The 27,547-nt window shown below is 41.8% G+C and overlaps 1 protein-coding gene across 1 annotated transcript; it reads right to left on the bottom strand.

Moving 5' to 3' along the window:
- Positions 1 to 367: 367 nt before the first annotated feature.
- Positions 368 to 21,904, bottom strand: SGPP1 (sphingosine-1-phosphate phosphatase 1). Its single transcript, XM_054286824.1, has 3 exons — positions 21,167 to 21,904; positions 9,242 to 9,331; positions 368 to 6,451 (listed from the first exon to the last, which is right to left on the bottom strand). The coding sequence occupies exons 1-3, from the start codon at positions 21,758 to 21,760 to the stop codon at positions 5,900 to 5,902; spliced, it is 1,236 nt and encodes a 411-aa protein (XP_054142799.1). The 5' UTR covers positions 21,761 to 21,904; the 3' UTR covers positions 368 to 5,899.
- Between the last annotated feature and the right edge of the window lie 5,643 nt (positions 21,905 to 27,547).

The following is a 27,547-nucleotide window of genomic DNA, read 5'->3' as shown; positions in this document are numbered from 1 at the left end:
AATTCTTCATTACAGGTATTATTTTGGCAATCTTCCCAGGGCAGTTGCAGATTTGATTAGCCACCAGCACTGAACTCTCTGCAGCAGGAATTCCCACCCACATGTGGCCACTGGCATGCCAGGAGAGATGAAAAACCATGCTGGGTTAAATATTCCAAGGTAATTTTTCAGCTGAAACGGAAGCAGAATGCATTTTCTGCTTATGTTTGCTAAGCTACTGCATCAAATCAGCCTTAACAAATATAAGGGGAAAAGAACTTTCAGAAACAAACTTTGGGGTTTGTTTTGAGGTTTGAACCCATCCACAAGCTCAAATCTTGTCCCTGAGCACTGGAAGGAATAAAGACAGTAACACAACTGAATCCAACAGGAGTTTATTACCCACACACTGCAGGTGAAGTTAGACACTTCAGTTACCAGTCAATATAAGCTAAATTGACAACTCAGGAAGTGTACAATGAGTACAAAATCATTAACAAGAGTAAAAGTGCTGATGTATTAATTTTTAAAACATCTGTTGTACACTATTATACAGCAAACACATGATCCTCAACCTAGGGCTTGCATCTCAATTGTTTGGGGATTTTTTAAAATCAAGTTCTCCAAGAGGTTGAGAGACTGGGCTACAACTGCATTATTTCCCAAAAGGCCACCAACATACATCCTTACCTTATACAGACAATGCTGGCGTGTATTTTATCAACTTCCTTTTATCAGGGAATGCAGTAAACAGAGAAAAAATCTATACATAAAAAAAAAATTAAGCTCCAATACACAATATTTTTAATGTTTGTATGTATATGTACCTATATTGTACTACAGATTTCATACAAATCAAGTGTAGGCCAAATTTTGGCATAATTTTTAAGTGCATTAAGTTTAATACAAAATCCCCCTCAGACTCTACTCTTACTGTTCCCATTACTTGCTCCTGAACTGATCTTTTTCAGTTTTCATACTTCAGTCATCTAGAATTGTCTTAAGAGCTAATTTCCATTTCAGTAATATCACTCTTATCTTTCATTACACTTTCTAGCAAAAATAAACTTGTGGGAAAACTTAGTGACTAATTTAGTCAAAGTTCAGTGAGTAATAAAATTCTCCAACCTGATGGGAATTATTTACATTTACTAGTCAGTATCTTTAAGGTACTGTTATCCCATGAACCGTCTCTTCTCCTCTGATCCTACAGGAACAGTTACTGATCATACACTGCAAGCAGACCCTGCTTTCCTTTCTTTTCTTACTTCTTACCAACATGCAAATAATTTCTGGTACAGAATGGAGTGCAAAGAAATTTTTCTAAAGCATGGCTAAATTTGCTTCAAAACCAGCATGTGATACTTGCCTTTTAGAGAACACCTAAAGTGCTTTGTCCTCTCTGCCACACAATATGACATTTTGTTTCCAAATTCAGCTTTCATTGCCTTTGTTCAGTATTGCAAGAACAAGGATGTTAGTGACCCAGTTCATCTATCAATTTGATAAATATATCATTTGCTGTAAATTTTAAAACAGGCTTATATTTTTTTTTTTCCTGAAACAAAAGGCCATTTAAGCTTTCCTGCAGAATGAAGTCTGGCAAGAAGTCATTCAACTTCCTCCCACAAAAAAGTTAAGTTTCCTCAAAGTCGTTTGCAGAATACAGAAATAAATTATATAACCAACAAACTTCTACTTCAGACCAAAGAACCACTCAAGAACCAATTACAGTAAGTTGAGTCACAACACCCCAAGAAATCAATTCTCTCATTTTATCTACTGACTTTATTCTGGGGTCTCTTCATTCACAGAATTACGGTACAGAGGGGGAGTGTTAGAAATGTGCAGCCATTCCCACCTACAGAGAATGGACTTCCAAGCTGAGCCCTTCAGGAATCTCATAAAAACAGGGCAAAGTGTGATTTTAACAAGGAGAATCACCCAAAAGCAAGGCTGTCACATTTACAGCTGAGTCACTTCACACTCACTGAGCCTGCTCACAGGTCAGCACTTGCCCTTCAGGCTTCATTCTGTGTCCTGTGGAAGCAACCAAGTGCAGAACTCCCAGTAAAGTTTGACAGCAATGCCCTTTCACACCATTGAAGTATTAAATATCTTCTGTCATGTCTGTGAAAACTGAATTTTTTTATTGAGAAAGCAAATACTGAAACAGAAACAACTTTTAGCACAACAGATGTATTTACTTACAGCATGCAAGGATTTGTTTTTATAGATTTTTGCAGCTAACAACCCTTAATTATTTACAAGTTCAAAATTACAATCTTCACATAAGTAGCAATTGCTTACAGAAGTTCTGGACACTCTCTCAGAAATAAGCAAAAAAAATGGAGTAAAAAATACTGAGAGCAGTAATTAAAAAAAAAAAAACAAAAAAACAAAGGACAACATATTAGCTTCTAATATCCAGACAATTTAACACTGTTCTGGTAAGAAAAAAAAATAAACAACACAAAAGCCACATATCACATTTGGAGATGCCATTTTTAAAAGAAATGCATCTTTCTGTTTGGTTTTTCTTTCCAGGAGAAATGCTGTACATAACCTTAAAAGATTCCAAATAAATAAACAAAACCCAAGTCCCTTTGGTTTGCCAATTTACCTGCAAGTCACTCCTCACCTCCTGCTCAGAGACCCAACAGCTTCACAGGTGGTCACACAGGAGAAAGCAAAAGCAATGCTTTTTTATAAAAATGAAATATTTCTTCTAAAATAACATATTCTAAAACTCACCCAAGATGCACATGTCAGTTCTGAGTGTGGGCCAGGCCAGAGAAATTCCTGCTCCTATGTTTAAGGCAGTCTCAGACTAATTTGCATCTCTTCAGCCTCTTGGAAAACAGAATTTTGTGTCAAACTGCTCTCTACCTGCCTGTTGCTTTAAAGGTTTATTTCACACAATAATTAAAAAGACAAATTTAGCCTGCAGCTTTTTGTAATAAATGTGCATTCATACCTGGTTCTATGAAGTCTATCTCTCTCAGGGACCCAGGGAGTTCACTAGCAGGATGTTTTTGCACCATGCCATAAAGGTTTTCAAGCATTTTTCCTGCTGGAAAGACATTTGACTACCTCTTAAAGCTATGTTAACTTTATTTATAAAGAATTTGGTACCAGCTGGTGCTCACACTAGAAATATTTCTCATTTTTAACTCTAAGAATAGATCAGGGCAAACAAAGTGCTCCAGTTTTACCTGCTGCTTTGTTATGCCCAATTCCAAGGAATTTTAGCTTATCAGTAAACAAAATTATACAACAATACAAACACTTTACTTGGATTTTTGAGCATTTGCATGTCTGTAATTCTTTATCCTCTAAAGGTATTCATATTGCATGACATTCCGTGCTAACTGCCCTCTCAAGCCTGACCCTTTATAAAACATGAAAACAGAACAGAACTTTTTCTCATGTAAACATCAGTGAAGCAGCTGCTGAAGGTGCTGTACAGACATTCTGATGGACATTTCCTGGGGAGTGGAACATGGAACATGATGTTTTGAACTTACTCAATGTACTGTACAAAAATATAAAAAATAAATTTATGACAGTAGAATAAGCTACAGTGCAATTTTCCTTAGCCTGTTGAAAGCTCTGTGTGATCTTTCCACCCCTTCCAGATCCTCCACAGTACATCTCATGTTCCATCAATACTACAGGAGAGCAAGCTAGAAAATACAGCTTTAATTATGCTCTTTATGATGTAAACTCCAAGTTTCTACAAGTCCAATATGTACCTTAAAAAATTAGTTTTACTCACTTACCTTTTCTGTGCTAGAATTTAAACATTTTTTGCTAAAACTGTAAAGCTAGGATATTTAAGGAGAATATGCTCTAAACTTCAGAGAAAGTTATCCTATTATTTTTAACAGTCCTCAGACTAATTAAATATAATTGAAACTACTCCACTTGCTTAGGGCTTTAAGCATAAGGCATTTTGTGTACGTTCCCCCAGCTGTTTATTTAATGGCTATCTTGGTGTGTGAAGCCAGATCAGTGGAAATCCCACTCTCAAAACCCCAGAAACCAATTTACCTTTCACTGCACATTCTGCATTGAACTGCAAAAGAGGAACAGACACAAAAATCAAATCCAGAAATACACACTGAAACAAGCTAACCATTTTCTACTGGGTGAGGTCTTTTCAGCTGTGGAAGTTGTTGAACACTCTCAGTTTTGGATACCTCAGTTTGAATACATTCATAGCAGTGCATTCAGGATGCACCAGAAAAGTGAAGTTTTTCACATCATCCAGTGCCAGCGTACCATAAACCTCATCTGCTTCAAAGAAAGTGAAGTTAATTTTGTCAATCTCCATATTAACAGCTTGGAGAGATCTCCAACACAAAAATCCTTCTAAAACCAAATACTGCTTACAAAAAATGTAGGCTTTGTATTCTATCTAATCACCATATTTGCCAACCAAATGATGCTTTTCCTGCAGAACAAGTGCAATACAAAATTCAGTCATTTGTGTCTGCTCAGACACTTTCCTGCAGTGTTCCTGACATGGAAAGACCAGATCAGGCAACACATGAACAAGACAAAATGAAACAGAAAAAAGGCACATGAAATTACACTGGAAGGGAAAAGGATCATGAAAGTTTAAAAGCACATAATAAAATCCTGCCAAATTTAGACATCAGAAACCATTCATGCATTGACCATACTGTCCTGACTCCTCACAATCTGTCAATCAGAATGATTACAAGTTTACTTTAATTGTTACATTGTCTTATAACTATCTAAATTTAGTAAAAGTGATCATCACCTTTAAATATAGTCTGTTAATGCATAAAAATACAGATTTTTCTAGAATAATATTTTCTAACCAAATACCTAACAGCAGTGGTCCTTCTAGATTAGTTTGGAATAATAAGTGAAGCCCATTTCTTTGCAGAATGGGGTACTTTTATTGTTTATATGTTTAAATAATTAATTTTGAATATCCATCCACTGTATAAACAATCTCCAGAAAAATATATCCTCTTGCAGTAACTTACAGTGCACATTAAAAATACTTACAAAAGGGACTATTGTTCATTTACAATACCTTGAGCTCAAGGACACAATTCCTGGGTCATTTCATTTATGCAATTTTGATCAGTAAAAACTGGACATTCTGGTTAACTTGGACCATGACAGCAACATGGACAATTAACATTTTTTAATATCTGCCTAATTACGTAGGATTTTCCATAAAATTAGGCATTTTTATATCACAGTATATATGGCATTTCTTAATTTAGCAACAGAAAGGCACAGTTATTAAACCATAAAATACAGTACCTGAATTATATATACTCTAGTGATATCTACCAATGCTAATCCAGACATTTTTTTCTGCAATGGGGACTAAAGAAAAAGGCTTTTGCTCGTTTATTTAGAAAAATTCAACCTCATTACAAGTTTGGTCCATTAAAAATACCTATTAATTGAAATACCTTGAAGCAGGACTTCAGGAAAGAACAGAAGAAAGCAAATGTAACAGTTTATGGTCCAACAACTTGAATTAATTACCGTGAAATGGCAAACAGATCATGAATGGAGCCTTCTGATCAGCTGTCAGACACACCTGCTGAAGTGTCAGTGTACACAGGTACAGCCTGGCAGCCATCCCAGATACATTCACTGCATCACACACACGCAGACTTGGTTACAGCAATAAGTCCAAAATACAGCATTTACAGAGGTCAGCACTTCTCCTGGACTGATGCTTGACTGCTGGCCCTAAACCATCCCCAGAGATGTGCAAAGCCCTTTAAATGCTTTGCTTGCTTTGTATTGCTGTTAACAGGAAGGCTCCGCTAAAGCCCAGCTGGCCGGCCTTCCCTTAGCAAACTAGTGCACCTCTTCAAAAAGCAACTAGCTCAGTTCTCCCTCCCCAAGTGATCAGGCTGCATCAGGAAAGCCCGATGAAATGGAAGAGGCCGGGGACAATGACCATGAGGGAGAAGCCCACCATTCCATAGGTGATGTAGCGATAGGGCAGCTCCACCTCCATGCGCTGCCGCGCCCTGCGCACGTCGCCCCGCGGGATGCGGAACATGCGACACGCCAGGGGGATCGTGGCTCTCTTCATGGCCACCTTGGTCAGCAGCAGAACCATGACCCCGAGCAGCAGGCGCAGGAGGGCCTTCCCAAACACTGCCACCGTGAGGGAGGACAGGGACAGGGGCAGGCTGTGGGCAGGAGGGTCCAGCTGCAGGCCCAGCATGTGGCTGACGTGGGAGCCGCAGGCCACGCCGGCACCGCAGCCCAGGATCTGAGCTGTGTCCCCCCGTGACGTGCTCCACGTGTCCAGGGTGAAAGAGAAGATGCCCAGGGCCAGGTGGATACTGATGATAATTAAAGGTGCATATTTGTAAGTTAAGTTGAAGTTGTCAATCAGGTCCACAAGTGGATGGAAGATAACCAAGATAAGAATAGCATACAGAAATCCAGCAATAACGTCCTGTTGAAGAGAAAGATACGTTTCAGTGTTATGACTATTTTAAAAAAAGCCCTCAAGTTACATTAACAAGAATTCCAGCCTAGCTGCTGTAGTGTTGTCCTGGGGTGACGTTTGTATCCCCATTCATCTGTTCTGTGCCTTTAAGACCGACTTTGAAGAGTGGAAGTTTTGTTTGGGTTTCTCTTATCAGTACATAGGGCTGTTTTTCACTTCTTGCTTGCTGCTTTGCTTGCTCTCTTTTCTGCTCTCGCTTCTGCTCTGCTTTGGCCCCTGCTTGTTAGCTAGTTCTAGCTAAACAGTCCACATCCCTTCCTGGACTGTTTCACCTCTCCTGTTCCTGTGACCATCTCAAACCTGCTCCGGACTGGGACCCGGGAACACCGAAGGTTTGGCTGCAGCAGCTGGCCCAGCGCTGGAGGGACTGAGAACAGAGCAACCACCCCCGAATGAGACTTTCTGATTTTGTCATCTTTGTCAGAGCGGTGTCAGCTGGTATTGTTCATTTTGTGTGCTGGGGGGTGCTGTGCCTGAAATAAACAGGTTCTTTCCACCTCTCTCCAAGGAATTTTTTCCCGAACTGGTTGGGGGAAGGGGCCCTCCTTTGCAGATTCTTTAACAAATTTGCCCTAAACCAGGACAAGTGTTAAAAGCAACTTGTGGATTCCCATCTTTTACCTTTAAAGGATAAACTCTTTCTTATGTTAAACATAGGTAAGGAATTACATTTGATCACAAATCACCTGCATCCTGACCAGATCATGAATGAAGTTATAATCAAGGATCCTTCACTGAAGTTGCAGGTCTGGACTTACTAGAAAGGCCTGTTGCAACAGGGCAAGGGGTGATGGTTTCAAACTAAAAAGGGGAGATTCAGACTGGATATAAGGAAGATGGTTTTTTTCCCAACGAGCATGACATGGCACTGGTACAGGTTGTTCAGAGAGGTGGTGCATGCCCTGTCTCTGGAAACATACAGGTCAGGTTGGACAAGGCTCTGAGCAGCCTGTTCTGGTTGAAGATGTCCCTACTTATTGCAGGGGGCTAGGACTAGATAATCTTTAAAGGTCTCTTGAACCCAGAACTATTCTGTGATTCTTCTATGATTTTTCTGCTGGCAATACTGATCCCTGTCCAGGGCCAGGGCATTCCAACCTACAGTCAGCACAAATCCAGCTCAGCTAAATGTGTTCTGCCAACTTAGCTTTGCTGAAACAGCTCAGCAGAGGCTCTGAGGGCCTGGGTGCCAACACTCCCAACACTGGCAGCAGCAGCAGCAGCTGGTGAGCACTCAGGGACCACTGCACCAGGCACTAGAGCAGCTTCAACCTTCACTGCAGCTTCAGAATTAACAATGCTGGAAGAATGGGAACTGTTTCCAAATATTAAAGGAGAGGAAGAGATAACTTCTGTGGCTTCCTAACTGAATTTCAGTTTTTAAAGGTCTTTTCTTAATGAATAGGTTATCCAATGATTTTTTACTTCAGCATTAAATTTCAGTTAACTGATCACTCAGTTGCATGGAACTCACTGCACTTTTGTCACCTTTGATTGTTAAGGAAGAATTTGTGCAATCCAAGCACTACAAAGTGGCCTGCCTTCACTTTCATGCTTATCAGCTCCTCCACATGAGCCAGGAGGTGGGACTTCAATCAGCAGGGTTTGTATTGCTCCAGCTTCAATGAATCATTTTTATTTGCTTCCACTAATTGAAAGCTTGATAAAAGCTCTACTAAAACTGACTGATATAAACATCAGACTTGCTCATTTCAGAAGCAACAAAAAAAACCTTTCTGCTCTATTTGCCACCTACTCCCCCCAAACTCAGGCACTGTGGTTGATGTACATTGCAGGCACCACATGGTGAACTCCATTCCCTCAAACTCTGCAGAGGATTCAGATGTGAAACTGCAAAACAGCTCTGCCTGCTTGCTCACTATTTGTGGCACGACTTTGTTCTGTGACATTTTGTGTCAGCTGAACTATCAGTGCATCACATCATATTGACAGAGTGGTTTTAGATTGGAAACTCCTAACTACTGATGCAAAAATGTCATTTTGTTTTTCTGAGCTGCCTTATTTTCCCATGCTCCTTTTCCACTGTGTTCATCTACCAGCTTTTCTACTCCCTACCAGACTTACCCTTTTCTGTCTGTTAGCTTTTCTTCTAGCACATGATCCTCAAAAACATCTTTAGCCACCCTCATAAGCAGTCCTGCATTGTGATTACCACTTGTAGTGCTCTTGTTTTCTCATTTCTACATTGCATACACTTGTGTTTCAGTTTGGGGAGTTTTAATCTGTTTAATAAATGAGTTTGTTTTCCAAGATGACAACTTTGTTACCTGGATTTAGAAACTCTGGTAAATGAAACTCTAGCATGTAGAGTGGCACTCCAAACTGCACATGCTTTGAGCAGCTGACGTGGAGTGAACCTTAACAGCCACTTTCTCATCCTGCAGAATGATTTCTACTCTGTAGAGGAAAATTTACTCTACTTTTTAGAGCAGTCTTCAATTTCTGCACTAAAAAATGACATTCAACACCTGTTAAGTTTCAACCATGGACTGAGTTTATAAAAGACAAGTATAAGTAGGGTCAGAGCCACTTTTAGCTGTTTTATCAATTTCTATGCTGAAGAAATGTAAGTCTTCTGTTTCTGTATGGTAGAACATTACAAAAATACATCTGTATATAATTACTGCACTGTAAAACCTTCAATGTGATGGAAGTTTATTAAATCAGAACAGGATTAAACCAGAAGTTCAGTAGTAGATTAGATTATTTTCTTACCAAAATTGAATGCATTCCCATATAAATTCGACTACAGCAAACCAAGGAACACCAGCAGAATGCCAGGATCAGTCCAAACACAAGGGGATACTGGTAGGGAAGAGAAATGCAGAAACCATATTAGAATTTGAAAACAAAAAATTTTAAAAAATCACTATGAATATTCTATAATTAATTCCAATTAATGCCACTGATGTTTACCCATTTTCTTGCCCTCGTCTCCACAGGCCTAGCAGAGCACCTTCTCATAAAGAAATTGTTAAGTCAAACTTTCCATCTTCCCCATGTTCTTTGCATTCAGGATATATGAATTTCAGTGCTTTGATCACTTTTTCAAAGCAGTAAGAAACATCTCAATCTCTGTAGCAGTTGTCCTGCCATGCTCTGATACCCCAAACTGACCACAAGTGTGTTAAACTGCAACAGTTTTACACTGGGTGAAGCAGCTCCATCACATATTTGTACTGTCAGCAATTACCCAGGCAGAATTGAGGCTTCACTTTTTTTCCTGAAAAGAAGGAACTCATAACAAAATTACAAAGAAATTCAATTCCTTCCTCAATTCTTTCTTTTAGGGCTTCTGCAGTTGTTGACTCAATCTTCTGGGCATCAGCATGAAACTCCTAAAACAGTAATCTTTTTTGTTCTTTCCAAACCCACATAAATTTCCTCCTACAAGCCACATTTGTTAAACAAAAATAACAATAATTACTTCCAATTATTTTCTGCCTTCTCACATTTTTTAATTAATCAGGACTGTTTACCAGGAAGAAATAAAATACTTTGCTTTAATAAGCACATATCATGTGGAAAACATAGTTCCTTAACTTGCTCGGGTTTTGGATAAAGCTATGCTAATTTACATATTACAGCACAGTCAGAAATGCTTTCCCCACTATTGCAAAATGTACAAGACAGGATACAGCTTCCTCTTTTGCCACTATTCTATAAAAGACAGAGTCACAAGATAAAATGGCAAGTTTCCAAAATTGCTTCTCTTCCTACAATAAACATGTTCAATATAAACAGGCAGCCTTGATGTACTCAACCCTAGGAACAAAATCTACAGGCAGTTTTCTTGCCCTTGCCCTCTTCATAGGTAACCTGAAGGGAATATCCAACAAATTCAAGAAAATATCTTTAAAATTACTGGAGGAAGTTCTGTGTCCTCTGTGAAGGCCATTTAACAGATTGTAAAGTTCCAAAATCAGTTTTTCTGTAAAAGGTTTGAGATAGGATTATCACTCTTCTGCATTTATCCAACTTTCACTGAATTCTCAACTCCAGGACCATGTTGGCATAACAAAACTAAAACAACATTCTTAAACTAAGAGAAAATCAGGAAGCTTATGTTTCACATAAGAAGCAGATTTCACATTAAAATAAATACTAAACACAAACATAACAAATACTAAACAGCTCATAGTTGTGCTCCATCTAGACTAAACTCTATTTCCTGTAGCAACATTTGTCTTTGCTTCTATCACGTTCATCTACAAAGTGGATCTAAACAGAACTGTGTATTTGTGACTCATTTCTGACTGCAGTGATGAAGGAACAAACTCAGTTTCCTGCCTTTCAGAACTGTGCTAATCCCGGGCAATGCACCAGTAACCGTGTCACACACAACTGCAGAGTTATCAGACACCAGCATTGCTGCAGCAGCCACAAAAGCAGCTCCTTTGGTGCCTCCCAAGTGCAGCCACATCCCTCTGTCCCTCTGTGCTGTGGTCCCAGGGCAGCAGGAATGCTGCCTGCACAGCCACACACCCTCCCTGCACCCCCACAGGAGTGCTGCCTGTGCAGGGACAGCTGTGCCCCAGCAAGAGCAGCCTCGAGTTTCAAACTGTTGTGCCATCACTTGATACCTGTGTCCATCCTTGTCTCCTGACACACATTTTTGTGCTTTCAGAGCCCAGTCAGGTGTAAGGCTTTTCTTTAATAAAGACTTGTCCTGTTTCTGCAGGACCCGACAGAGAGAGAGGCAGGAGCTTTAGCAAGAAGATGAAAGAAGCGCCAGGCTCAGCAGCTGCTCATGACACTGTGGGTGAGAGGCTGGGACTGGGGCAGGGAAGGGGTCAGAGCAGCTAAACAGCAAAATCCTGAGAACAAGGAGTATGAAGGAAATAGTTAGGTGAGAAGTCTGGTTTTAAGAGTCCTCCGCAGGTGACTGTAAACAGCAGGCAGACTACAATAATTCTGAAAATGAAAGAAGAGATGCTTGCTGTCAGGGAACTCACAGGGGAGGAGTGTTTGAGTAAGAAAGAAACAGAAACTCCAGCTCTGAAGAATGTTTTGGAAAGATTATTTGGCTCTGTCATAGCTCTAATTCTGAATAAATACCCTGAGAACACGGGCTAGTTTAGTTTCTCTGTAGCAAAACATTATAAAATAGCTTGAACACCCTCAGCTAGAAGAGGCTGCTCGGAGCCCCACCCAAGCAGGCCCTGAATGTTTCCAGGAATGGAGCACCCACCTCCCCTCTGGGCAACCTGTGCCAGTGTTTCACCTGCAGAAGTACAAAACTTCTTCCCTGCATCTTGTTATGAACAAAAATTCAGTTGATTTTTTTCTGTGAGAAAAAAGTTACCACTACTGCTGGGCTGCTGCCTTTGTTATGGTAATTACGGGTCGTTGTCGTCAGTGGTTGTTTTTGTATCAGTAAAAGCCCTGGCTGGGGCGAGGTAATGGAGACAGTAACGGGTGGAGACCTTCCCGAACAGCGAGGAGAAGAGACCTGGAGGTGGGGGGTTATGCAAAGTGACTCCAGGACCTGCATGCTGTGTGGGTTCCCCGCTCCGAATGTACTGAGAAAACCCCAAAAACAACGAGCCAAATGAGAGTTGAGAGACTGGAGTGATGTCTGGACGTGAGGAGCCGAGTGCTGGGCCTGCAGAGATGCTGAACACCTTCGGAGCCCCTCTCGCCCTGACATAGGAATCGTCCCCAGAGATGAGGGCCTGCTAAGACAGCCAGCAAAATCAACATCCGACGGGAACACCACGGCCTAAAGGCTCCCACGAGGACGTGGTTCCCCAGCTCTGCCCCTGGTGGACAGAGCTGTGCTTGTCCTCCTCCTCTGAGGCGCCCTGAGAGACGACGGATGCTGCAGACCCATCGGGCCGCCCAATCCTGAGCTGATCACTTTTAATAAAGGCATTAAAAAGGAGAAGAAGTCTCCTGGCCCTGTTTATTTCACATCTGATCTAAATGAACCCTCGTTCAGTTTAGAACCATCACCCCTCTCCTGTCACAAGAGGCCCACAGGAGCTGGCTCCCATCCTTCTGATCACAAACGAAGCACAACACCCTGGTTGTTTGAACTCCTACCTTTCAAAGCAGCCACTGGGTTTGAGAATTCCCAGAACACCAAACTGGCAGCACCTGCTGAAATCTGCCCTGGGGTGCTGAGACAAGCTGTGTTTGGTCCTCACACACAGGGCTAAGTGCACAAGGTGACCAAAGGAGAACATCAGCACTCCCACACACCTCTGAGCTCAGCAGCATGTGAGTCACACCAACAACAGGGACATCACCTGCATCCTTGGAAAAAAAAGCTGATGCCATAAACTTACTTCCAAATTATTGCCTGCAAGGCTGAGGTACCAGCAAGCCTTGTAATAATAGTGTTTTGTGAGAATGGATTTCAAAAATCTCTTCTTTTTTGTTCTTTCCAAACCCACATAAATTTCCTCCTACAAGCCACATTTGTTAAACAAAAATCATAACAATTACTTCCAATTATTTTTGCCTTCTCACATTTTTTTAATTAATAAGGACTGTTTACCAGGAAGAAATAAAATACTTTGCTTTAATAAGCACATATCATGTGGAAAAACATAGTTTCTTAACTTGCTCAGGTTTTGGATAAAGCTATGCTAATTTACATATTACAGCACAGTCAGAAATGCTTTCCCCACTATTGCAAAATGTACAAGACAGGATACAGCTTCCTCTTTTGCCACTATTCTATAAAAGACACAGTCACAAGATAAAATGGCAAGTTTCCAAAAAACAGCTTTTACTAGTCTTTTATATTACAGTCTTATATATTTTACAGTCTTTTATATTTTATAACAGACTAATGTGAAAATCTGAATAAAAACTTATATCAAGTGTTCAGGGAAGAAAGTCATAAGCACTTTTTATTGTGTTGACTTGGGTTTCTATTTTAATAAGAGATATTAAGCAAGACAGCTGAATTGCAGCAGTTTTAGTCCCATGTTCCTGGCATGCCAGATCAGACCTACAGAGGCACAAAGGACAAAAGATCACAAGTTTGCTTCTTCCCCCTTCCCTGATTCACTGCTGGTTTTGCTCACTTGGGCATCAGGAGGCAGACTGGCATCACATGTGCTTCCAGATGAGGGTGTGGATGGAAGCTTGTCAGAGATCACAGCTGGGAGAGGCAGACACAGAAACCAGGTCTCATTCTCTCAGCTTGCTCTTTTTGATAAAAGAATTGATGTATCATCGACCTTGATCAATCCTGGTATCACTTTCAGTCAGATGCTCAGGAGGAGCCCATTTTGGACACTAACATGTCAAACCCTGTCTCCATGCCCTCTTTTAGGACCATCTCATGTATACCCTCAAAATCCCCTTATGCCTCCCCACAGCCAACATGCCATCTCAACAATTCTGAGTGTTAATTTTTTTTAATGCATTCTTTCTTTTTTATAAATTAAAAAAACTCAAACTAGTAAGCATGTTATTAAAAAAAATTTAAGAAGTTTATTGATTTCTTAACTTCATCTATTAAGGTAAAACTAGGGATAAAGCTGACTGAATAAATTAGTCATAATGTTTCAGACTCCAATTTTGTTCCCATATCCAGAACCTTGTTTTGATCAGAGAAACTGAATTAAATTCATATTTGTAAAACAGCAGTGAAAATACTCTCAGTAAATCTTTGAGAACTTTATGTCCTATGTTTTTAAAAGAAAACTCCCATCCTATAGAAAATTCCACTACATCCTCCACAACAGGCTTGCAAATCTGACTGGACCACACACAAAACCCTCCCCATCCTCCTCCTGCTCCTTGATCTTTCTGCCAAGAGTCTTAATAACACAACCATTGTTTAAAAATGCTTATAAGGAAACAATCTGTCCTAAAAGCTTTGACCTAGGTCAGAAAATTCCTTCTTTCATAAGGGAACACTATTAGAAGATACTAAATGCTCACTTCTTTACCTTTCTAAAGCACAGGAGAAGTTTCCAGCACCCACAAATGATTCCAAAGTAACTTTCTAATATTTTCAGTGTTCTACAGTATTCAATGATTTTTTTTAATCATATCATAACTCAGAAGTGCAACTTGAGTTTGAGACAATTATTTTGGGCTAAAGTTCACAGAAAGAATCCAAGCAGCACTTGCAGCCCCAGGCTTTTAATAAGGTATCTGGGCCCTGTACTGGCAATAGTCATGAAAAGCAATAATCAGTGTTCATGGGAATGACTCCAGACCTGGCTGACAGATGAGTTCAAAAAGCAAAGCATAAAATTGATTTTGTGAAGAGAGCAGAAGAAAAGGGAGAAGAGGATTGTTACAAAAGAGAGACCACCAATCAGTCATTTCAGGAAAAATAAACAAATTCTTTCAAATGGGCCAGGTAATAAATACCACTGGTTAATCTACATTTATCAATGATTGTCTCCTTTCTTGCCCTGACCAACATTAATACCTAAAGACATAAAAACCTCAGTGTTACATGTCACTACAAGAACCTCTTCTTAAAATTCCAAGATAAACTTTTCAATGCCAGTCCTGAAGGAAGTTAAAACATTTAATTTTCTGCTACACCTAATCTGAAAAGAAATTGAGGAGTAACAATAGGAATTAGAAATAACAATTGTTATTTCTTTTCATTGCAGTCATTAAAAAAATAATTCCTCTCTGAACACAGCTAGCAAGAATTACTTATGGCTTGCTCTGTTTATGCCCCAGTACCTAAAACTACATTTTTTCTGCAAAATGTTCTCCCAGTTTAATCAGCACACCCTATTTAAAGGACAAGGAGTGCTTTTACATGTGTACAGTGCACCAAGAAAGAGAAACTGCTTGAGAAGTATTTCCTTTGAATACCTTTTCATCAAAAGCTCTGTATCCAACCTTAGAGCATTTGTTTTTACATGCTTTCCCCCAAGACCCTTTACATTAATTAAAGATTTGCTTAGGCAAAACTGAAAAATACATTTAATGACAATCAACAGAGTCTAATGAGACAGGCTGTTGTATTCCTCTGGCAGAGATTCCCCAGGGACATTTGTCAGAACTGGCTGGGCTCTTTTTAAACTTTTAACACCTGCAAAAAACAACTTGGTTCAGTTTCCTTTACAAACAAACTACAGGCATTAACACAGCCCATGGAAGACCTTCCATCCCACACACACAAGGCCAGAGCTGAGCCTCCAAATTTCCATTTCTATCTCTCTCAAATCATTGTGTGGGTAATTCTGTGTTTTCAGATCATCCCTTCAGCTGTGCTCCCCATGTCAGAAGAGTTTTTGTTGGACTGTTCAGGAAACATGTTCAAGAAGACCAATCAGACAAGCCTGCACACATCTCTTTGCCAACATCTCAGTATTTTAGCCAAGGGCCCATTTGGGATTCTCTGGGGGGTGATGGGTCACTTTCTGAGGGGGCTGCACTTGCTCTGCACACACACTTTGTGTGTAAGAGATTGTTTCTATGTGCAGTTTCCAGTTTATCACCACATCAATCTCACTGCAAATGCAAGCCTTTCACCAAGGACAGACATTTAAAACAAGGGTGTGCCCCTTTCTGCAAAATTCTCACCGTAGCACTGTTGTGACTAGGCTATTTATTCACCCCAATAACCAATTATTCCCCATTCCAGTGGGGATCACAGAGTTTGGAAATGAAAGAGCAGGGAGACAATTCTAGAGGTAATCTTCAATAGGGGCCAGTCAGAACCACAGAGCAATGCAGATCTCCCTGAAATCCCACCACAGATCCTGTCAAACCCATCTCATTTAATTACATTCAGCAGCCTTGGCTGCTAAAAGTCACAGAGCAGATGAAAGATTTCTGGAAGGGAGTTTCACGTGGTACCACATAAGAGTCTTACACAACCAGTACCACAGAGAGTCAAAAGAGCACTGAGCAAATGAAACTGGGAATGAAAACTGCATCAGAGAGGCCACTGGAGAACAGATGCACCCAGGGCAGGTTCAGCAGGGCTGTTTATCCAGGTCAGTCACTGATGACAGGCTCTGCACATCAAACACTGCCAGCCAGGTAGCAGGGAGGGCAAGGCCGTCACATTCAGCACCAGGAGCTGCCTCAGAAGGTAAATCAGCCTTGTTAATGCAGTTAAAGGCTGCTACTCATCAACCCAGCCCTGGGCCCCTGAAGTTTGCTCAGTGGCCCCAGTGAGAGTCAGCAGTTCCTCACTGAGCTCAGGAGGGAGGGCAAACCCCTCATTTCCCAATGCACGCAGCCACTGCTGCTACCAGGCTGCATCCTGGAGGAACCCTGAATACAAGCAAATTTTCTCTGTCCTCTGCAGCGAGGTGTATTTGGCCTTCTAGAGCAGAGAAGGTCAGAGTCCGGCTAGCTGAGGTTAAGGCCGACACCCAGCTGCAATCCTGCAGCACGCCTCGGCGTCGTAAGGCCTCGGGCTGTGCTGGCTGCGGACGGGATCGCTGCTAAACGACCAGAATGAAGGAGCCGGACACTCGCTGGGGGCTAAACTTGGTGTATTGGAAAGCCCACGATGTCCCAGCAAACGACCAAAAACAAAGGGTGCTTAGAGGTTATAAAGGGAAGGAGTGGACCCGGGAGGGGTTTACAGAAGACCAACAGGGGGAGAAGAGGGGATGAGCTTAACACAAATGACATAGTGGAGAGCCCAATAGGTACCAGGTATGGGAGGGGCCCCGGGACCAGAGCCAACCACAACCCCCAAAGGGAGAAGCTTCTGGAATATTAGGTGGAGTGGGGGGGTGATTGACTTGGCCCAGGGAGGAGGAAAAGCATACATATAAGGGAAAAAGGGGAGGAGGAATTATATAACCTAACAGATTGACAATAGAACTGGCAGGGCTGTGGCGGGAAAACTGAGGAGGGCAGAACCATTTTACACAAAATGGGGGGGAGCAGATACATAAAATGGGGGAGGAGTTAAATGAACTTAATGAACACACTACAGCAATCCTCTGGCTGATATTGATTTTTCTTTATTTTCTGATATTTATTTTTCTGGATCCCCTAGCTGATATTTATTTTTTTCTCCTCAAAAGGCAGCAGAGTTCTGACACATTCAGGTACCATCCCAACTCAAGGACCATTTCTAATAAAATACATCTTGGTGTCTATCTGTAATCAGCAGTTCAACATAATCAAACAAAATATAAAAAATACTTTTTCCACTAGTCTCAGCCTGAGCCTTTGGAGCTTTTGTGGATAATTAGCAGTTCACATTATCTCTCCTCATCCCATCTGGGACATGATTTAAGCCAGCCTGGCTCAAACTGTCATGACTTCAAAGAAAGCAAGTTTCCCTCAATTTTATAAAGGTTGCTTTTTCCTACATCATATCAAGATCTACAACCTCCCTGTCTTTTAAATGCTTGCCCTCCTCTTTCAGGGTATCAGCACTTCAAACAGAGGGTGGGGGAAAAAAAAAAAAAATCAACATTTTTAACACTCCCAAATTCTCATGAGTCTTTGACATAAGCTATATAGTTCATGGTTATTGAAGTGTTGTTGAAATAAATAGTTTTCCCTGCAGAAATGTAACATATTAAATAAATAAATAAACATGGATTATGCAAGTAGAATCAAAAGTTTCAGGCAAGCTCTCATAATACAAGAAGAAACTGAAAACTTTGGATACAATGGACAGAACAGTTAGCTACTGTGGAAGTTATCCTAATATGTAACTCACTTCTATCTGAGAGTTTCACTGAATATTCCCTATGCCCAAAGTCTCTAATTGTGATAATTTCCCAAAGCCATCTTTAAAATACATTATCTCTGAAAATATTTTATTTCAATAGAACTATTGCATTTTTAGAAAGTATTTTTGTTTTACAGTCAAAAATGCTTTTGAATACTATGTAAAAATAATAGTAACAGAATTGCTTAAAGGCATTGAAAAATTGAAAAGCACAAAGTCAACAGGCTAAGAAAAAACCCTACTGCAATCCAAACATTTTTAAATGGACAATCTGGGCCACACCTAGAAAAATAGGAACACATTTTCTCTGTTCTCTGTTTTCGTCAAGAAAAAGACTCAAATAGTTTGTCTTGGATAGAAAAGAACTACCTCACAATAGTAGGAAGTCATATATCACTGAAGGCAAACTGGAAATCAGCCACACAAGAAAGAGATTCCCTCCTCACTGGTGTCACATCTTTGAGAGCAAGGGGAGCTTTCTTTGTTTAGTATAAACTTCGAAGTGACAAACCCAAAGCTGCCAGAGGAAAAGTCCCTGCAGAGTTACACCTGTACCTGCTTTAATTCACCCTCAGCCTCTGCCCACTGTGATCTGCTGAAACAACAGTCCCAACATTGTCACATCACAATCAGGCTCTGATTTATTCAAATAAATTCTAAATGCCCACCTCATAGTTGTGTTCTTTACACTAAATATATTCTTCATACTAAATATAAGTATATATAAGTATTCTTTATACTAAATATATTCTTTATACTAAATATATTCTTTATACTAAATATAAGTATATATAAGTATTCTTTATACTAAATATATTCTTTATACTAAATATAAGTATTTATAAGTATTCTTTATACTAAATATATTCTTTATACTAAATATAAGTATTTATAAGTATTCTTTATACTAAATATATACAGAAAGAGGTTAAACCAACAGGTTTAAATCCAGCGACCTGCACCTACTAGTAAATTTGTACAATTTAATAAAAATAATACTAAAAACCTCTTTAATAGCTTTCCAAGAATTTCTGAGGTCAGTCTTTTTTAACACCATTTCCAGATAAACACCATTTTCCATGACAAAAAGAGGTCACATAGGTTCTATTCCCTTTCAACACAAGTAAAACAGGGAGAACAGAAGATGAAAGGTTAATGAAAAGGCTCTTGACGTGCCACTGGTTAATTACTGATTAATTTATGGAAATAAGGTAAAAAGCAGAAGTGATTTTTTTACATGAGTATTTTGAAAGGACAGAAGTTGGTTTCAGAGAGGTCTTTTACTCATATTTGTTTTCTAAGAAAAAGGAATTGAAATCAAGACTCAAACACTTTCCTTCTGCATTCCTTAAGCACAGTCCCACAGAACACCAAGGCTGAATGTTTATGATTTCTCACCATGCATCCATGGTAAACATGTTCACTCAATTAGCAGTGTTGCACAGACTGCGGGGCTGGCAAAGCACAGATCGAACCGGGTTCATTGGCAAAACACCATTTCACACATTTCACAGCCTGTTTGCTGCTCCTGTAGAGCCCATCGAGACGGGCACACATGACATCGGTCTGTGCAAAGCTGATGGACTGGAACTGCTCAGTGAGCTTTCCCACATGCAAAGAGTGCAAATCCAGTCTGTGCTTCCAGCTGCCACCAGCCCTACACATCTAACAAGCAATAATCAAACATACAGATTTTGGTCATTTAGTTAAAATAACTTTGAGATTAAACATCCCAGTGGCAAAACTTCAAATATTATTTCAAACACTCACAGAACATTACATTAGTATTATATATATATATATGTATGTCATTTTTATGCCTGCATAACTCCAGTAGATAATACTTCACCGAATCCCTGAGAGCTTCCTTCTGGGCACATGCATTCACCTTGCAGAAACATCAACAATCTTTGGTTAGAGAGGCCAAATAAAATCTCTAACCCTCAATCACGCCATTCCTTTCAGTCACCCGTTCTAGATGCCGAGATAGAGCCACAGCAGACAACTGGTGATTGTTACCAGTAACTGGGAGGACAAGAGCTAAGCCCCTGCACGAAGCTTAGGATCAGAGTTAGTTTTCTCTAGACATGACTGATATCCACCTTAAACCAGGTATTACAGTAAGGATTAGTAAACACTAACAACTTAAGAGTCTAATTGCTGCCTAACTTCTTAAAACATTTACCTGGGAAAGCCTTCTCTCAGCTGCTGCTGAACGTGGTTTAGTGCCGTGATTTAGAGCTGGATGTGCTTTCTTTGGAGCTGCTGCTGCTGCCGCACTTCCAGCGGCCAGCGCCAAAGCACATGCCACTGCTTGCGTAAAGCAGGCGATCAAGTGTTATTTTAACTTATCTATTGACCCCTAGTGCAACAGCCAGATTTTATAGAGATTCTGCTGAATGAAGGTGATGAAAATATCGCAGATTATCAGTTCCTGCTAATTATGAACACGTTGATAGATGGTAGAACCTCCTGAAAGTACAAATACTGGGATCATTTCCAGGTTGTGGTTAATGAAAATAAAATCGTTAAAGAAAAGGCTAAAGCTACGACTCAGTGACGCTACAAAGTGACTCGAAGCAAAGAAGGATCAACAAGAAGCCCTTTAGTTCTGGCTCTCCACTAAGTTCTCACCCTGTAAAACCAAATGCGTGTAAAAACATTAGATGCTTATCCAAACTTTGCGCAAATGGACAAGCTGGAAAAAAACCTTCACCGGAACAAAACGCAGATTGTTACTGCGAACTTTTCACGCGTGCTGAGCTAATCCCCAAAACCAGCACAGCTTCCATTCACAAGACAGAATTACTAGAACACTTCTCGTTACCTGAGCAGGAAAAAAATAAATTAACAGTGAGGCAAGGAAAAAAAGGTACGAATGTGACGTTTTCCCAACCAAATTCAGCCACCTCCCCTCCTGAGGAGCAGTCAGGTCTGCCACATGCTTACACCTCGGGGCTGGAAAGCGCACGATGAGGACACGGAGGTGCGAGCATTACCTGCCAGCGGCCGTAGCTGAGCAGCAGCAGCGCCAGGGGGATGGCGGTGCCCGACATGGCGTGGGTGGAGGGCATGCTGTACTCGGAGTTGTAGAAAACCTCCAGCTTCACCACGGGCGGCGAGGCAGGGCGCGGCCAGCGGATCACATCCTTGGTGCACTGCCCCAGGTACATCACCCACACCCAGATGATGATGAGCCTCCGGCCCAGCCAGGCGTCCACATTCCAGATGCAGAAAGGGAAAAAGAGGATGTAGAAGAGCTCGTTGCCCAGCTCCGTGCCCAGGCTGAACAGATAGTAGAGGAAGCGGCTGCGAGTGGCGAACTCCTGGCTGCCGTCCTCCTCCTCCGTCAGCGAGTTTCGGCGCGGCCTCCTCCTCCAGCGCCGCGGGCTTCCCGCCGCGCCGGGCACGGCCCCGTTGCCGGTGGGATGCTCCTGCCCGCCCGCGGGGCCGCCGTTCGCCACCGGCCCCCGCTGCTCCGCGCCGGCCCGGCCCGAGGGCCCCTCCACCCCGCAGAGCCGCTGGAACGCGGCCACTTTGCGCGGGTCCTGCAGGTGGGCGGCCAGCCGGGCCAGGCGCTGGCCGAGAGACATAGCGGCGGGACCGGGGGACTTCGTCTGAGGGGCGGAGAGGGGGATGGGGGCTCCGCGGAAAAGGAAAGGCGCTCGCTGAAGAGAAAGCCGCTGGAAGGCGAGGCGCCGCGGATACCGCGGGACTACCCTCGCCTCACCCGCTCCCTCCCGCCGCTCGCTCCTCACGCCCTCCCCGCTCGCTCCCTCCCTCACGCCCGCGCCGGCCCCGCCCCGCCGCGCCTGCGCGCAGCCCCCGCCCCGCGGGAAACATCTTTCGCGGCGAGGATTGGCTGTGGCTGTCCGTCGGTCCCGCCCCCACGGGCGGCACAGCCAATCGGAGCTCGGCGCTGCGCCAGGCGGTGCGCGGCGTGAGGCGGCCTCGAGCGTGAGGGGCAGAGGCGGTGGAGGGAGGTCCGGGGGGTGGGTCGGGTTTGGGGGCCCGTAGTGGAGCCTATTTCTTCTCCTCATTCTTTTCTTCTTCCTTCTCCTCCTTCTTCTTCGTTATAGGAACACCGAATCAGTTGCGGTGGATGAGACCTCTGAGATCATCGAGTCCAGCCTGTCACAGATCACCACCTTGTCCACTAGACCATGGCACTGATTGCCCCATCCAGTCTTTCCTTAAATCCCTCCAGGGACAGTGACTCCACCAGCTCTTTGTGCAGGCCATTCCCAGTCACCCTTTGTGTGAGGAAATTCTTCCTAATGTCCAATCTAAACCTCCCGTGGTGCTGTTGAAGACTTCTCGGAGCCTAAATCCGGTGGTGTAAACACGAGAGGGAAAGCGGAGTGGCCACAGCCGCGGCGGTCAGGCCGGTTCAGCCATGGCGGCAGGCCGGGACCACAGGGCTGCGGAGCCGCTCAGGGAGGTTCTGCAGTGCCTGAGGCAGCAGTCGTGTCTTATCCCGTCTCCGTAGTCGGGAGGAGACTCCACATTTCCTTGTGTGTGTGTGTGTGTGTGTGTGTGTGTGTGTGTGTTTGTGTGTGTGTGTGTTTGTGTGTGTTTGTGTGTGTGTGCAGGGCAAGGAGTTCAGCAGGACCAGGAGATTTGTGAGCAGGTACTTTGCCAGTCCACAGTTCCTGCGGTTTCCACACTGGAAATGCTCTGAGAAATGCAGTCCCATGGTCTCCTCTGCTTTCTGTTGCTTCTGCCTGCACTACAGATGCTGCTCCTGTGTATTTGGATCTTGCTTAAAATCAGATTAAAGAAATGATAAACTGTTGCTTTGTGCCGTTTTTAACAGGGTGAGCAATATGACCCAAGCAACTGGTTAGCTTAAATCCTAACCAAAATAGAAAATCTGATGTGGAATTCAAATCATAAAAAGTTGAAACAAAGGAATATGATGCAGATCTAGTGTTTTGGTTAAAATAGCTATCAATACTGTTTTGAGGAGGTACTTGACTTGGTGCTGTGTGATATTCTCATTATGCAGTGCCAACAAACCATAAAAATGGAATTTGCTGCCATATCTCAAGAAGAAATCTGTATGACAACTTAGTTGAAAGAGATGGCATCTAAAAAGCTCCTAGTAGCAGGTTCCATGTCCTGCTACATTTTTAGCAATGATCTGGAAGCAGATCCAAACCTGCTGCTGCAAAAATTCAGGATTAATGGAATTGTAAATAATGATGAGGATGGGGCACTGATCAGTACAGTTTGTACAAGCAGCTTGTTCAAACCTAGTGAATTTTAATTCATCAAACCATACAGCTGTCTATCATAAAATCCCGGTGTGGAGACCATAACTGGAAAATAGAATGTGAAGGTTATGACTTTGAGAAGGATTTTAGGGTCAGATAAGTAAGCAATCAGATAAGGGCTCTCCTGTATGCTGCTATGGCAGAAAAGGATTAATCAATGTACAAACAAAGGAATTTAAAAGTATTTGTTTTACCTCTCATGTTTGACCTCAATAATCACAGGGTAGTGCATACAGTGCTGGTTTTCAGATTTTAAGAAGCACATTGGAAAATAAGAGAGAGCAACAGAATGAAGCAAAATGTTCTGGTGGTTGGAGAAAATGCCTTGTGCTGGGATGTTTTAAGAGCTCAGGCTCTTAAAGTTATCTGGAAGAGAATTGGGAGGTGACTTGATTGCAGTGTACAGGAACATTCCTGAGGGGAAATACAGGATATTAAAGGGTTCTTTAATCTATTGAAGAAAGGCATAATAAGAAGTAATGGCCAGAAGCAAAACCCAGATAAATTCAAATAGGAAATAAGACACACATTTTTCCATGGTTAACCACCAGAACACATTCCCAAGTGAAGCTGAGGATTTGCCATCATTTCATGTCTTCTGTTGAAGATCAGATGTATTTCTGAAAATTAGTTTTCAGCCAAGCAGAAGTTATGTTTTATTTTATTGGATGAATGCAGGTTGAAATCTGATGGGCCATGATAAGCACAGCATGAAGTTGATCTACTGGGACCACTGTGTTTCAAATTCCAAGTGCCAGAAGCAGACATTTCATTTATTACCACGAGCATTAGAATCAATTCTTTTTTTGCCTTGAAATACCTACACACCATAAAAAAGCTGATCTGAATTAAGCCTTGGGCTGCAGAATATATTTACTAAGAAAATATCTAAAGGTTTTGGCCTTTTCCCTCCTAAATTTACACTCCTGGGATTGCTTGGGAAAATTTCTTTGCATTTTAATTTAAATCTCTGAAGGAGTAGATCCTTACAAGAAAATTCATTTAGTGCATTCTGGTTCTCTTGGCCTTGAGGCAATTTTACCTATTTGATGTTCACATTGTGAAATATTTCTTGTGGGATTATTATGCAGAGTGCTCAGGTAACTGCACCAAATGAATCCTGATAGATTTGCTATATTGTACATGATGTATATTTGTATGTGGCATATGTTTTCATCATACAGCCTTAACCTCACTTGAGGCATCATAATATGAGCAATTATATTACCAACAGAGGAGCTGCTGTTACTGAAAGAAGGATGAATGGAATAAAAATAAGATTTCAGATCAGTAGCTTGGCAGAGAAACATGAAAAAATCCACCCCCGAAATGGTACATGATCAATTTTTCTGTCTTCAGACTGGAAGTTGTGCTGTCATTTCTCTGTCTTCTGAGAAATGCTAATCCTGCAAGATACATGTGCCTCCTAATTTACATGCTTCCCTGGCTCTTGGGCAGAAAATGCAAAGACAGGAGCTGAAAAACAAGCTGCTGCCTCGTTTGTGCATTTTCCCAGAGTCAAGCCACAAACAATCTCCCTTAAACCCAGAACAAACTGAAATCTGTTAATTAACCAGATGACGAGTGTTGGAATGAGATCTGAATAACTGTGCAGGGGGGGGGAAATCAGCGATTACAAAGCAAGACTTGTCTTTATGGTATGTGCTTGGTAACTTAAAAAAGCAGAAAGTGTTTGTGTGTGTGGCTGAAACTTGTTTACTTTGCCTTTGAACTGTTAGTGTGCAAATGGCATGGCATTAATACTGAGGGAGCTTTTAAATCACCTCTGTGCGTTTTGAGGCAAGTAAGGATTGCAGTGGGCACACAGGAGTGGGGTGAGGAGTGCCCTAACACTGAACTTGGACAGAAATTGTGTTTCTTTGTAGTGTCTGCAGAGGATGGCCCCAAGGCTGTTCTGGACCCGTTTCAGCTCAGCACACAAGGCTGAGCCTGAGCTGAGCATTTCCAAGGATGCCTGGCAAAGCTGTGCTCTCCTGTTCTGCAGGCTGGCAGCATTTGACAAGACAGCTGTGAGAATCGATGGCAACTGAGGTGCAGATCACATCCCGCTTCCAGCTGCTGCTGTCACAGCCCTGCCCCGGTGATAGGAACAGCACCAGGAGTTCCTTTCTGAAGCACAACATCTCACTTATCCCCCACTTACTTGAGCACTGGTATTTAACACACCAGTTGTGCCTTGTAAAGCTTTTAACAATTGCAGACCAGTTTATGCCAGCCAGCAGAAGCCAGTTGTTTTTCTGTCCTAATAAAACTGATGGAGCAGGTGCCAGGATGTTCTCCAGGACTGGGGGATTCTTTTCATCACCAGAAATAGCTTAAATCCAGTCATCTTTTTGTGCCAAAGGCATGTAGGATAGCATTTTGTTAGGAGAATTAAGATTATTTCCCAGCATGAGGAAGGATGGAAAGGAGTATCCATAGAGGTCTGAAGAACTGCCTTCCCACTGAAACAATTAATGCTGCTAGGGTTGTGTTATATTATTAATGATGTTAAAGTGCCTAGAGTCAGAGGAAAGCCTCATTTCAGATGATTTCTGAATGTCAATGAATAAAATGTGCTAATCATATTGGGTTTATTATTAATTTTTAAAGAAATTGGTGAGCTGAGTGCCCAGATTTGAGAAGGCAAGAATATATTTATTATAAGGTTTATTATAAGTCTTGAAAAATACATGAGAGTATAAGAGAAAATGGATTTTATTTCTAATTAATGCTTATTGCTCTAGGAAAAAAAAGAAAGAAAGAAAAAAAAGCCTGGGAGGGTTTTGATTTGTTCTTGAGTATGAGCTCTTGCAATAGGTCAGTGAAGGAGCTGGACAAGTGCTAATGTACCATTACAGCAGTGTGATAAGAACAGACTCAAGGGTTTCAGCTCTCACTTAGGTTGTACTTGGTTGTTGCTGAGTCTTGCACAGTTCTTTTCTTTGTAAGCAATTTAAGGTATTAAAATATTGCTTATCTCTGTAAAAGTTACTGCTCATGAATCTCAGGGATGGCTTTTTCAATGGGGCTTAGGAATTTAGCTGTCTTTAGTAAAAATGTGTGAAATGAGCCAATGTAGCACTTCTCTTAGATAAGATGTAACAACTCTGTCATTCTATATGGGCAAAATCCTCCCAAAATCCTCGGTGGTTTGGAAAGAATAAGGTTTGGTCCTTAGGGGTTTTTGGGGTTTTTGGTTTGGTTTGGTTTTTTGGTGGTGTTCTAATTGCTATGCTAAAAATTTTACCATTGCAATAAAAGAATAATTCGATGACTTCCTGCAATCTCCTGATTTCAATTTAGCCTGGTTATACATTTTTTTCTGCAGGATAATGTTCTAAGTTCTGTATGCAAGAGAACCTTTTTTGTTGTATAACACTTTGCCTGCATTATTTACTTTGTTAATCTGTTAAATGGTGCACACGCAGGGCTTTGGCATTCGGGTACGATAGGGAAAGGTCACTGGGTACCTCAGAAATCTGATCCCTTGGCAGTGGGGAAAAACTGAAAGATGAAGGCCCAAACTACATTACCTTAGCAATAGGACCATGAACACCAAAAGCAGAAAGCACAGGCTTTGTTTGGATGGTGAATGTTTTGCTTCAGGGTTACGAGCTTGGATTTTGCAGGGAATGGAATCAGCTGGCGTTGGTGTGTTGCTATTTTAGCCCAGGGTGGCACAGCAGCACATGTCCTCACGTCACAAGATGCATTTCTCATTATACTGCTGCCTCATTTAGGTGAGAGCCAAGTGTGCCCATCATTCCAGAGTCTGCCCAGCTGCTGGGGTTGGTTTATCTTTTTTTTCCTCTGCATGTCTGTGTGAGCACATCATCTGAGAAAGGCACAGAATTGTAGTGACAGCATGGTTGTGTGCAGATGCCAGGTGTGCAATGCTGTGATTCATTACACCAAACAAGAACAAAAAAGTTGAAAATAGGTAATAAAGGGGACTGCAGTGATGGAGCCTCCTCTCTAAAGTTGTTCTAGGAGTGCAGTTGTTATAGTCCTTTCATTCTTCTGTGAACTTAAATCCATGGATTTAACCTTGCCACATGCCATCTCAAACACAATTCAGATAAGGTGTCATTATTTAAGCAG

Source organism: Melozone crissalis, unplaced genomic scaffold (assembly GCF_028551555.1).
Source record: "Melozone crissalis strain CALT ecotype California unplaced genomic scaffold, PUWL_Pcris_2 ptg000056l_1, whole genome shotgun sequence".
Classification (NCBI taxonomy): domain Eukaryota; kingdom Metazoa; phylum Chordata; class Aves; order Passeriformes; family Passerellidae; genus Melozone; species Melozone crissalis.
This window is presented reverse-complemented; position numbering and strand designations above follow the sequence as displayed.

Excerpts from the sequence above, each read along its gene's own strand:
- SGPP1 (XM_054286824.1), bottom strand. The coding sequence starts at position 21,760 with ATGTCTCTCGGCCAGCGCCTGGCCCGGCTGGCCGCCCACCTGCAGGAC. Across the intron at positions 9,332-21,166 it reads TCAGCTACGGCCGCTGGCAG|TATCCCCTTGTGTTTGGACT; the intron begins GTAATGCTCGCA and ends CTTCCCTACCAG. Across the intron at positions 6,452-9,241 it reads TGGGAATGCATTCAATTTTG|GACGTTATTGCTGGATTTCT; the intron begins GTAAGAAAATAA and ends TCTCTTCAACAG.